This window comes from Capsicum annuum, chromosome 6 (genome assembly GCF_002878395.1).
Source record: "Capsicum annuum cultivar UCD-10X-F1 chromosome 6, UCD10Xv1.1, whole genome shotgun sequence".
Lineage (NCBI taxonomy): Eukaryota > Viridiplantae > Streptophyta > Magnoliopsida > Solanales > Solanaceae > Capsicum > Capsicum annuum.
The window spans coordinates 226704337-226717418 of record NC_061116.1 but is presented as its reverse complement, the minus strand read 5'-3'; the positions used below and the strand labels follow the sequence as shown (position 1 = coordinate 226717418).

General features: G+C 30.5%; 1 protein-coding gene across 1 annotated transcript; it reads left to right on the top strand.

Annotated features, from left to right (window-relative positions):
* Window positions 1–163: 163 nt before the first annotated feature.
* LOC107875253 (CSC1-like protein At4g02900) lies at window positions 164–5713 on the top strand. The gene is made up of 12 exons (XM_016721886.2): window positions 164–408; window positions 827–1206; window positions 1308–1460; window positions 1875–2010; window positions 2101–2202; window positions 2458–2577; window positions 2677–2757; window positions 3181–3521; window positions 3980–4225; window positions 4361–4685; window positions 4795–5028; window positions 5259–5713. Exons 2-12 carry the CDS (start codon window positions 893–895, stop codon window positions 5505–5507), a joined length of 2301 nt encoding a protein of 766 aa, XP_016577372.2. The 5' UTR covers window positions 164–408; window positions 827–892; the 3' UTR covers window positions 5508–5713.
* The last annotated feature ends 7369 nt before the right edge of the window (window positions 5714–13082 follow it).

Genomic DNA, 13082 nt, shown 5'->3' with positions numbered 1-13082 from the left:
ACCACGTAAAAATTTCAACAACTTGTAACAAGCTTATTCGGTAAACCAGAAAATTTAGCAATCAACTCGTTATAAATATTAATTTCAGGAATATGACATGATACCAAAATTTAACAGGATTTGGTATTCAAAATAAGTGTGATGACACGCATATATTTTTTATTTTTTATATATATATAGATGGTTTGGTTCCTCCAAAAGCCGGCCGTCCCCGTTGTTGTTGCCGACCAAATCCATCCAGCTAAGAAACTCTACTATTACTATTACTATGTCCTCTCTTTCTAAGCAAAGTGAACCTTTTCTTAACCCAAAATTTTCCTTTCTTCTCACCTCTTATGAATGCAAAAAAGGCCAAGTTTTCTCTTAGGATGATTTATTGTGTGCGTCTCTGTATGTGGCATTTTTCTGGTTAGTTCCTCCTTACTTCAATATTTTTACTAAAGGTGATATTTTGAGCCATAGTTCTTCATCTTTCCCCCGTTTTCTGATGCTAATGTGTGCTTATTTAGAAAAAAAAAACGGAAAGTTATAGTTCAGGAGCAGCGTAAACCAGGGGGTTTCACCCATTATAACATTTCTGGAATAAGAAAGAGAACAAAGTATTCCCCTTTGCACATATGCATAATGTCAATGAACTTTATGCTTACCCACTATTATCAGTTCTATTTCTGGCATTATTTTATGTTGACCCCTTCGAACGGGGAGGTCGATTTGATTTGTCTTCTGAATGAAAATTATGAAAAAAAGCAAAGCAGTATTCTTAGTTTATATGCAGAATGTCGATAATATCTATACTTGCTGATTTTTTACCTGTCAATTCTTTCAGAAATATTCTCGAAAAGTCCTGCTCAAATAACAGGTGATAACTAACAGTTAACACTTCAAGGGAGACATGGCTAGTGTTCAAGATATAGCTGTTTCAGCTGTGATCAACTTTATATCTGCACTTGTTTTCCTTTTGGCCTTTGCAATTGTACGGCTTCAGCCGATCAATGACAGAGTGTACTTCCCTAAATGGTATTTGAAGGGTATACGAGCAAGTCCTAGAAGTTCTGGATCATTTGTGAATAAATTTGTCAACTTAGACTTCAGAACGTACATTAGGTTCTTGAACTGGATGCCTGCAGCTCTAAAAATGCCAGAACAAGAGCTTATAGGTCACGCTGGTCTTGATTCTGCGGTGTATATACGTATTTACCTTCTTGGGTGAGTCCCACAAGGTTTGGGTTAGACGAAAAGAGCTCTATCTGGAAACTTGTTTTACGAAATTGCTGGTATATGATCTAACTCCTGAATTATTGATGCAGATTGAAGATCTTTGTTCCTATCACAGCACTTTCTTTTGCGGTTTTAGTGCCTGTTAATTGGACTTCTGGGGAAACATTAGACCACATTGAGGATCTAACGTTCTCTAATATTGATAAACTTTCCATATCCAATATTCCTTCAGGATCAAAGAGGTGAGGGTTGGCTTGTTTCCTTTTTGTATTAGCATTTAGCACCTCCGCTTGATGTTGTCATAAGAAAGTACTTGCTTCTCGCCAACCATTTTTATAGGAGTTTGTTAGTAGAAAATGTTCGACAATAGTTGAACAAATGCACGTCATAAATCATCAACATGTTTGTAAAAACTCATAAGTTGCTATACTGAAGGGTTCAAAAATCTACCAATATAATTTGAAGTATCCCTAGCAGGCCGAGGAACTACACCTGCCTTTATTTGCAATCTATCCTTCCATATCCACACCTAACCATGATAACCTATCAGCTATAGTTTCTACATGAAGATTATAAGAAAGGTTTACAAAAGAATGAAAAGATTATGTTTTCTTTTACAAAATTTGATGTTTTTTCGTTTCTCATTTTTCTTTCAGGTTTTGGGCACATGTTTTGATGGCTTATGTATACACATTTTGGACCTTCTATATTCTGTACAAAGAATACAAGACAATATCAACAATGAGACTGCATTTTCTTGCCTCTAAAAAACGTAGGCCAGATCAGTTCACGGTGGGTGTTCACATATTTTAATGACCGCAAATGTTATGAGTGTTTCTAAATACAATATTTAGTTAATTACCAGAACTGATTTTCTCATAGGTCCTTGTTAGAAATGTCCCACCAGATCCTGATGAATCAGTGAGCGAGCACGTTGAACATTTCTTTCGTGTCAATCATTCAGATCATTATCTTTCACATCAGGTTTGTATTGTATTATAAATTTATGTTTGAAGTATTCAAGTGTCTGACAGGCAAAGGCATATCGTGTCTCTTTATTTGTAGATTACTTAGTCAAAGTTTGTTCTATATGTCATTTATCCAAAAAGAAAAAAAAAGTTTGTTCTGTCTGGCTGAGTAATTATGGGATATTTAGGAGTCGAACCCTTTTCATTCTCATGTACCGCGGCATTATGCAGTTACTACATCAGATGAACCTTATATTGATGCCACTTTTAGGTTGTTTACAATGCCAATAAGCTTGCTGAATTGGTGGAGAAGAAAAAGAGTTCCCATAATTGGCTTACTTACTACCAGACCAGGTATGAGAGGAACCCTGAGAAGAAACCAAAAATTAAGGTATTATCCTCCGTTTCAATTTAATTTTCCTGTTTCTGCTTCTTGTTAAGTGTATTGAGTTTCTGCTCATAACTGAATCTCTTATTCCGTCATGTATAGACAGGATTTTGGGGCCTATGGGGAAAATCCGTGGATGCCATCGACTATTATACGACTGAAATTGAGAAGTTGACTGAAGAAGTAAGTTTCTCGGACCATTAGTTATGGTAACCTTTGGTAATATTGGTCATTATGCTGGCTGAAACTAAGGTATGGAAGCTTGTGCGAGGTGAATGTAAACATTTTCATTACATGTGGCTGATGTTGAATGAGACAGGATTTCCATCTTTGCCAACCTAGTAAACTTGCTTTCTCTGAGAACTTGCTATGCTTGTCAAGGACTCGTAAATTCAACGTAAAAGCAAGTACCATGTTACTTATGTACTGGCAATCAAATGACTTCTATTTCTAAAACCCATTATACTTTGTTGGTTTGACCTTTCTATTGCTAATATGATGCGCAAAAGGTAAAATTTTGCTAGTAGAGAAAGATTAAAGCAGTTCTCTGATATTATAGCAAATCTTTCATGGAACTGCAGTAACTGGATTTTTGCTTTGATCTAGGAAGCTGAAGAAAGAGAAAAGGTTATATGTGATCCCAATGCAATCGTTTCTGCAGCATTTGTCTCGTTTAACTCTCGTTGGGGAGCAGCTGTATGTGCTCAAACACAACAATCAAGAAACCCAACCATTTGGTTGACAGAATGGGCTCCTGAACCACGTGATGTCTATTGGGATAATCTTTCAATACCATATATTCAACTCTCTGTACGGAGACTGCTAATGGCTGTTGCTTTATTCTTTCTTACTTTCTTCTTTATGATCCCGATTGGATTCGTTCAAGCATTTGCAAGCATTGATGGTATCAGAAAGGTTCTTCCATTCCTGAAGCCATTAATAGATATGTATGTGATCCTTCCAACTCAGATAGATTTGCAATATGTGTGTATGTAGTTTAATATATAGATGATTAAGAAAACATCTGAAGACACTGGAGGAGATTGAGAATGTTATACCAATGCTATATTACTTTTAAAGTTGACCAAAAGAGCTTAACTTTGAAGAAGACTTCATTTTGTAATTTGTCTATGTATTTCCTTCATATGCTTCACTGTTTGACCAGCAAAGTTTCTTGCAAAGTTAAGAAGTCGCATAAACAACTAAGTTGTTTCATTTAGTAACGTAGGTGTTTCCCTTCAATGTTAGTGGGAATTTGTAGCTGCTACCTTGCCTATATCTTTCATGGAGTCACTTCTTCTATATTGCAATGAATAGACTCAATGCTTAGAGGTTATTTTGAATATATTTGCACTTGTTGAACTTACTGCATTTTGCAAATTAATATCTGAAGTTCGTTCTGCAGGGATGTGGTCAAATCTTTCGTGCAAGGTTTTCTACCTGGGATTGTATTAAAGATATTTCTGATTCTTCTTCCTATGATTCTAATGACCATGTCAAAAATAGAAGGCTTTACATCGCTTTCATCTTTGGACAGAAGATCAGCAGCTAAATATCATTTGTTTGTCATTGTCAATGTCTTCTTTGGAAGTATCATTACTGGTGCTGCATTTGAACAGCTTGAGAGGTTTCTCCACCAGTCTCCAACAGAGTGAGTTCTGTTCCTCATCTAACAACATGCCGACCACTCTTATTTGGAGTGCTTGTAAAGGAAAAACGATTAAAATACATAGCAAAAACAATGCTCGCGTATATACGCAATTATTAATATTTGCTTGCACTGCAGGATTCCAAAAACCATTGGCGTAACTCTTCCCATGAAAGCTACTTTTTTTATTACCTTCATAATGGTTGATGGCTGGGCTGGAATTGCTGCGGAGATCCTTAGATTGGTTCCTTTAGTCATGTTTCACATTAAAAATACATTTCTAGTAAAGACGGACCATGACAGGGAGCAAGCAATGGACCCTGGTTCATTGAACTTTTCTGTATCAGAACCTCGCTTACAACTCTACTTCCTACTAGGCCTCGTCTACTCAGTGGTCACACCAATACTCCTGCCTTTCATCATTGTATTCTTTGCATTTGCTTATATGGTTTACCGCCATCAGGTATGTTTTTCTACTGCTTTTTGAACATATAATAAATGCATCATTTCACTTTCTCGACATTCTGTATCCTTCAATTTGTCGGGTTCTGAAACTGGTTCTTTATTGCTAGATCATTAATGTGTACGATCAGAAGTATGAGAGTGGTGCATCATTTTGGCCAGATGTCAATCGTCGTATACTTATAGGTTTGGGAATCTCCCAACTTCTATTAATCGGTCTCTTGAGCACCAAAGATGCTTCCCAATCAACCCCATTGCTGATAGTACTTACAATTTTGACTATCTGGTTCCATAACTTTTGCAAGGGCAGATTTGAGTCTATTTTTGTCAAATTTCCATTGCAGGTTAGTGTGTTCTTTACCTCTTACACTCCTATATTCTAAGCAAAGACACTCCAATAATAGAATTATAGAATGTGTCAGTCCCAAACTAGTTTGGGAATATTGTATTAAGTCTGTATATAAACGCTTGTTCGGATGATGTTAGCACAAGGTTATCATTGATATATTCCACTATGAAAAGTATCAATGTATGTCAACTCGGGATAAGGTTTTCAATTCAATGCACTCTGCAGGACGCGGTGGTGAAGGATACTGTAGAACGGACTACAGAACCAAACTTTAACTTAAAAGAATATCTCCATGATGCTTATTTGCACCCTGTTCTTAAAGGGGTTGAGTTTGAAGTATCGAAAGAAGTTGATGATGAGGAGAGTAATTCACTTGTTGCTACCAAGAGGACTTCCCGATGGAGTAGTAAGACTGTTTCTAACGCCACTTCTGAAGATCAGAAGATGGTCTCAGAGGCACGGCTCGTGCTTTAATTTGTTTAGCGATCACCAAACGCAGTTTAGAATTACTATCAAAGTATTCATTTGTTTATTTCCTTCTAGCTTGAGTTAGGCCTTCTATATATATATATATCAGAATGCCAATACAGTTGGGTCCATGATGGCAGTGAAAATGTCATGCTACTTATGATCAAATGCCCAGAATGTCATTTTCAATCCATTTTTAAGTATTCATCCAAGAATGCCAATACAGTTTAAGTTTGAAATGACTCTTCAAAGCACTGGGATCAAATAATATAAACTCAACTAGTCAAAATGCAACTCAAAGCCAAACATGTTTGTAAATTAAGTTTAGAGATAGGAAATTATGTATATTTGGAAAACTCATAAACAACAGAAAAATATAGTGGCTTCGTTCCAATTTATGTCAAGGTATTTGACTTAGATTAGTTTTTGGTATAAAATAATTAGCTAGTGTAAATGTCTACTAATATAGATCCTCCACTACCCTTCAATCATTATGCTACTAACTTAATTTCACACTTCCATAATCCCAACCTTATGGTAACTTTTACGGGTAATATCATATTTATGTCAACCTCTAAAAAAAAACAATATAATAATTATGATTATACAAAACTACAAATAATAGTAGCTATTAACTATGTTGTTTTGTTCATTTTGAAAATCAATTAATGGCCAAATCAAATGTTTGATCAAGCATGTATTTCAAATAGTCAAATTTTTAAGTTATAGTCACTCTTTAATTATTCGATGCTGCAAATAATTATCTTACTTTGTTAAAGTGAAGAAATTTAACTAATTAATTAATTTTAAAAAAAGTTTTTTCGTTTTTTCACTTTTTTTTTCTTTCTTCTGTCTCTAGCGTCTACTTCTCTTTCTTTCTTCTTTTTCTTCCCTTTTTTTTTTTTCACTTTTTTCCTTTGTAATTATATTTTATATTATATTTTTTTGCATTTTCAAAAAATATGTCGAGGTCTATCGAAAACTACCTGTCTACCTCTCACTTTTGAGATAGTGGTATGGTCCCCAAACCCCATTTGATAGGAATATAGTAGTATGTTGTTGTTGTTAATATTGTTTTGAAAAACATTGTTACGTCAAGTACAAGCCATGAATAATGATAGAAAAGTCATAACCGCTTATTTTATTTTTTACCATCATTTCTTTCTCTTTTTTCTTGATTTTGATTTTTGCTTCTTTTTTTTTTTCGATTCCTTCTTTTCTGTTGTATTTAATTGATAAAAGATGTTATGAATTTTAATAAATTAAAACTTAAAGCTAAGTTGAGGAATTTAAGAGTTTATGTTTGTAAGGCATGTATTTATGTCTTTTCCCCTATGTACATCTGAAATAGTGTTGGGATCATTTGGCCTTTCCTCTTCCAGAAAAGTTGTAGAGAAACTTTCCATGACATGGCAGAATCTCTGTCATTCCTCTTTGTGCAAACATTTAATGGTAGGAGGAGACCATTTGTCTTCTTTCCTTTTGCTTATTTTCCAGCAAATCATCTGCAACCAACGACTGTCAGTCGGATTTGACACACTATTTCTCTTCTTTTTCTTTTGCTTATTTTTTGTGTAGCCTAGGGCTTGCACGTTTTTTTTATTTTTTTTATTTTTTCTTGCATATCTATATCTTTTGGTTTTTGCATGGCATGGACTTAAATAAAAATTTTAGTTAGGATTAACCTAGTAAAAATAATTTAAAAAATTGTATTCTTCTTTCATTTTGAATTATAATTATCCCCACTTTAGTCTAACATCAATTTCCTCTCCCAGAGAAAAATTAGTTTGTATGATAATAGATATATAGTCCTTGAATAATTATTTTCACCTTTCTTTGATATTGTTTATTGATTATTGTGGGCCATTATTTTGAATAATTTATGGGCACGGGTATATTCTAAATAATATGAGAGAAGGGAGTATCTTGTCCTCTTGCATAAACAGACAAATTTAGAAATGTTGAAGATGAATTCAAAAAGCGACAATATTTGGCAACTTAATGAACATAAAAGTTTCCTCCTCAGATTTCTAGCTCCAATATTTGCTATATTCGCTTGTCGACAGGTAATTTCATCAATTAATAAAGTTAAGTTATATTAGATTAATATATTATATTTTCTTTGTTTGTTCATTTTTTTAAAAATATTTGCTTTAAATTAGTTGTTTTATTGATAAAATCAAGAGAATTTTAATATATTCTTTTAATAATACTTTTATCATTAAATGACTAAATAAATTATACATATTTCAATTTATATTTTCAAAACATAATTAATACGACTAATTTGGTAAAATAGATCCTTACTAAATATATTTCTTAATGGATATATCAAGTCTATAAGAGCCAACTAATACAAAACGGAGAAAGTATACTTCTTTCGTCACAAAATAGTTGACAAGTTTATATTTTGCATAATTCTTAAGGAAATATTAATTAGGAGTGTGATTTGACAATTAGATTCTTTATTAATTTTAAATTTTAAATTTTTATCTAGCTTCGTGCCTCTTATTTCTAGCATAATAAATGTTAAAGATAAATTTAAAAAAAAAATAATTAATACTCTTTTGAGATATTATTTGAGATAATTATATTTAATAAATATGTCAGCTACTTTGAGATGGAGGAAGCATCAAAATTAAAATTTAGATATTAAAACTCTACAAAAACAAGGCCCGCTTCAAGGTAAAGCCATCGAAGCAAGTGTTTTAGGCCTCCGATTTTTGGAGGCCTAATTTTTTTTTAAAGCATTATAGGTTTGTAATTTTTTAGATTTTTTTCTTTAGAAAATACCAAGTATTTCTTATTATTTTCTTCACCACATTTTAATTTCTCTTAAGCTTAAATAGAAATATCACTTTAGAAATTCAAGATTAAAATTGACAATCAATATTAAGAAAATTTCTTTTAATACTCTCAAATCTAAAAAGAACATATAATAAATAGAGGTAACTCAGGAAACCATACATTCTATTTATTATTTTGATTAATCGGGTGAAAAGAATTAAAGCAGCGATTACAGTGAAATCGAAGAAGTTGAAAGGTAAAATGTATTTCAATCAGATAATTTTTTTTTATTATTTTACAAATGCATATTTTTCTTGATCCTATATAATTATCTTAGCTGAAAGAAGTTTTTTAAAAATAAAATTTCAAAAATATTACTTAATCTTAAAAAAAATATTTCAAGAGATATCAAATGAATTAAGCATACCATTAATTGAAAAGGATTTTTTTTCCAGATAAATCAACTACAAAACAATTTATCAATAATTTACACCTTAAAAAGCTATAAATATAGATTTGTAAAAAAAAAAATTCAAAGCCATATTTTAAAATTTTGCTTTAGGCCATTAATTATGTTGAGCAACACTTGTACAAAAGTACTATGAGTTGCTATTTTTCTCATATTGATAGGCATAATAAAAAAAATATAACGCAAGATATTTGTGAAAGTTCATATTGATCAACTAAAAAAAAAAAAAGAAAACAAGAAGTAAAATAGAACTCAAGAAGTAAAAATTTGAAAAAATAAAAAATCTTTAATAATGTGGATTTGCGGGTTAGAATACTTGTAATAATATAAAGACTAAGACTATAAAATCTTTTAGTGCAAAAACCTTCTACGTTATTGGTATGATAGTAAATTTATTCGCGCCTCACACACTTATAAAAGATTGTGGGTTAACATATTTTGAATAAAGTCATAGGTATTATTTTAAATCAAAATAAATTATAAATTTTCGTCAATTAAAATCCATGTAAAATACAAAATACAAAGAGATCATATAAAAATAAGGAAATAATACAACATCATTATTGCAATCTTTATTGTTAAAAAATAAAAAAATATGAAGTAAACGTACAATCTTTTAAATTCTCGTCGATATTTACTTGACAAGTCGATCACCGTTCAATAGCCTTCATCTTATTCTTTGAGTCAAACTAGAATATGAATATACTCACCCCGTCCCAAGTTACCCGTCCAAATTTTTTAATTTTATTTGTCTTTTTTCATTAATCAAGAGGAGAGAATTTTTTTTTTCATGTTTTACCTTTTGCATTAATTTTTTTTTAAAAAAATTAAAATATAAACATTATTTAATAAGGATATTATGATAAACTAGACATATTATTAATTATTTTTCTTAATGAATGTGACATCTCCGTTTGAAATATGTAATTTGAGACGAAGGAAATAATTAGCATTAAATGCATACAACTTAGAAAGGCTCATGTGATCATCTTCACAGAGTCTTACATTTCTATTTATACGACTACAAAATGAAGCATTTATTCCCTCCTTTTCGTTTTAGTTGACCCTTTTTTTAAATAAATTTATTTTAATTTAGTTGTTCATTTGGTGAAATCAAGAAGATTTTATTATGTTCTTCTAATATTACCCTCAACATTAAATAATTAAACAGAGTGTATTTACCCAAATTTATATTTTCAATACATAATTAATAGGGTTATCTTAATAAAATAAGTCTTTATTAAATAACTTCTTAAGGAGTGTGTCAAGTCAATAAGGATCAATTAAAATGAAACTGAGCAAGTATTACTTATGACAACAAAACATTGCTGAAGTAATATAATGGAAATAAAGACAAATTGAGTTTTAAATTGAAGGAATTTAAAGAGATGGCCTTTTGGCTTTTTAATATTGCACATTTAATATAATTAAAAGAGCTAGATGAATGATTTTTCTTAGTTTTTTTAATATAGGCATAAATAAGAAAATAATTGAGAAAAAAACATATAAAAATTATATTGTTTTCCACTCTTTCCCTTTTTCCTACTTATAAAAGAAAAAATGAACACTAAATATTCTATATCCCGCTTTGATTTTTTCAGGAAATAAAAAAATCATCAGTCTTCTACTCATTGATCTAAATTAACTCATGATTTATATTGGTGAGAACTTTTATGAGGATAGTCGGATAGCTAAAAAAGAGCAAGTTAAGATGTTCTTGGAGTTGTACTATACTTATGAAAAAATTCAAATTTAAGAGTGGGAGAAGCCAAAAGACTTTGATTGTTATGAGTTTCTTTTTTATATAAAAAGATATAATTTTGTAAAATCCTAATGTAGAATATAGCTAGCATTATACTCTCTAAAGGGTAAAGAGGTATATCAAGTTTTGATGAATATTTTTGGTGATTCAACTTTATATTTGAAGATTTTCCACTTTTAAGAAGGCAAAATAATTTGTCAATCCTTGTATTTAATTAGTTAGAGTTCTATAACATTTTTATTTAAATATGGGTAAAAGGGTTATCCAACTTTGAAGATGAAAGCTTTTAACTTTTAGTAAAAAATATGAGATGAGGATAATATAATATGATGTATAATTTAAATACAATTATTAAATTAGATAATTGATTAAGAATTAACTTAATGAAATAGAGATAAATTTATGTAATTGATTCAATTAATTAATAGCTACAATTTTTAACAAAAAAAGATTCCGACAGTTATATAATCTAAAAGGTATCAAAATAATGAGATTGATTTAATTGGTATACATAATCAACCGGTATTCGTATAAACTCCTGAAATGTGCATGTTCTTGAAAAAAAAAAAAGGAAAAATATGTGAAAAATACTTGTACTCAGGCAAAATTTGCAGTTACGATCCCTAAACTTTGAGGAGATCTTATGACCCCTACACTATTTTTTATCGTATTTAACTGACATATATTTACCTCTTATTAAATATTTTTTCTTATGCACTCAATATGCGTGAAATACACACAGCAGTTCAAGTGCCAAATGGATGCTAGTTAAATACGCTAAAAAATAGTCTGAGGAAGGAGGAGGGGGGCATAAGACCCCCAGAAAGTTCAAAATACGTAACTGCAAATTTCACCAAAGTATAGGTACTTTTCGCACATCTCCCCAAACAAATAAAAAATTTATATATATAAAAAAATGAAAGTAATATCAATAGCTAGAAGTTAAAAATAAATTAAAAAGAAAAAAGAAATATACCTATTAAAAAGGGGTGTTGATCATTTTTTTTTATTTATATATATGTTATGCATTACGTGTTTTACGTAACACATTTATATATATGAGTTTGTTAGATAAGCTAATGTGTGTTTATTTCAGCCTCTATGCATAACACGTGATGTATATGAAAAAATATTAGGCATGAATATTAAACATTGCCTTATGTTTTCAAGTTTTGAAAAATTTTGTTTAAGTTTTATTGCATATTAAACTAATATTGGATTGTAATATATATTATTACAGGGGATACAATTCATATACAATTGTCTAAATCAACTCGAGATTTTTCATTCTCTAATTTTAATCGTTGAAATTGATTTGGTATTTCAAAATTTTGAAACTAAAAAGCTGTTACTGAATTAAAGGATCCATTAATCAAAATTTCATAAATATAACATTAATTGTACTATGTATTTAAGATAGATATTTTATTTTCTTAATTATAGTTAAATCAATTAATTCATATACATAAATAATAATCTATATGATCGGCAACTTATATATAAAAAATATTGGGAGTTATGTTATTTATATGTATATAAAAAACTCAATGGGGTGTTATAAGTTTTAAAAATAACATTATACCTCCTAACCTTACCCACTTTTTAATTTTCAAATTCAAAATTCTAAAAATTAAATTATCTTTTCTCAGATACTAGTTGGAAAACGCCGTAGAGGGCATAGGCCTAAAAATATAAAATCACATAGTAAAATTTATTTTTTAAGTATAATGTTAATTTTAGTGACGCTTTTCATATTTTGTTATTTAATCATGTTTTTCGTTGATCATAACTTTTTTAAAAAAATTTTAAATTATTAATTATTGTGACCTTTTATATTTTTATGTATTTTTTAAATATGTAGATTTAATTTTTTTAAAAAAATATTTTACGTATAAATTTCAAGTGAAAATTAGTTTATTTAACTTTTGAAATTCAAGCCGTGCTACATAAATTCTAATGGATTGGGCAGAGACAGGGGTCTCTCGAGCCTTCGTGGTTTGGGATGTCCGTCGCGGCCAGGACCCCGACTCGGATCGTAACAGAAAAACAATTTCACAACCATTTTTTAATAGCATTTCTCAATTTTTCTATTCAAGTTTCACAATTTTATGTGTCTACCAAGTCTCGTTAACCTTTGCTGCACATAAAAACAAGAGACAATAACTATCCATATTGCGTGACAGACATCCATTTTTTGGAGTTGGACCACATGTTAAGTTGGTGCAAAAGAGAAAGTAAACATGAGCCAGTTTATACAAGAAATCTCTTTTTAACAGTGGAAGCAATTTCTTGTATATAAGTAGACACTGCATTGCAGACTATTGGTCTCTATTTCCACTTTCCTTCGTCTATTTTTGTCCAATGGTCAAATAGTATCCTATACTGAACATTTTATTTCATTCAAATGGTCAAGTATCATGTTTATTGTATTTTTACTTCAAATCCAATATGTACTTATGCCTAAACAGAACTACTCAAAATTTACGTGCCCACCAAGTTTCTTTAACCTTTGCTGCACATAAAACCATAAATGTTGCTATCAAGAGACAAGAGAAGCTATAAC

What these genes read in the sequence shown, in the direction of transcription:
- LOC107875253 (XM_016721886.2), top strand. Translation starts at nt 893, where the DNA reads ATGGCTAGTGTTCAAGATATAGCTGTTTCAGCTGTGATCAACTTTATA. An exon ending in ATACGTATTTACCTTCTTGG is followed by an intron (nt 1,207 to 1,307) that starts GTGAGTCCCACA and finishes TTATTGATGCAG; the next exon opens with ATTGAAGATCTTTGTTCCTA. An exon ending in TTGAGAAGTTGACTGAAGAA is followed by an intron (nt 2,758 to 3,180) that starts GTAAGTTTCTCG and finishes GCTTTGATCTAG; the next exon opens with GAAGCTGAAGAAAGAGAAAA.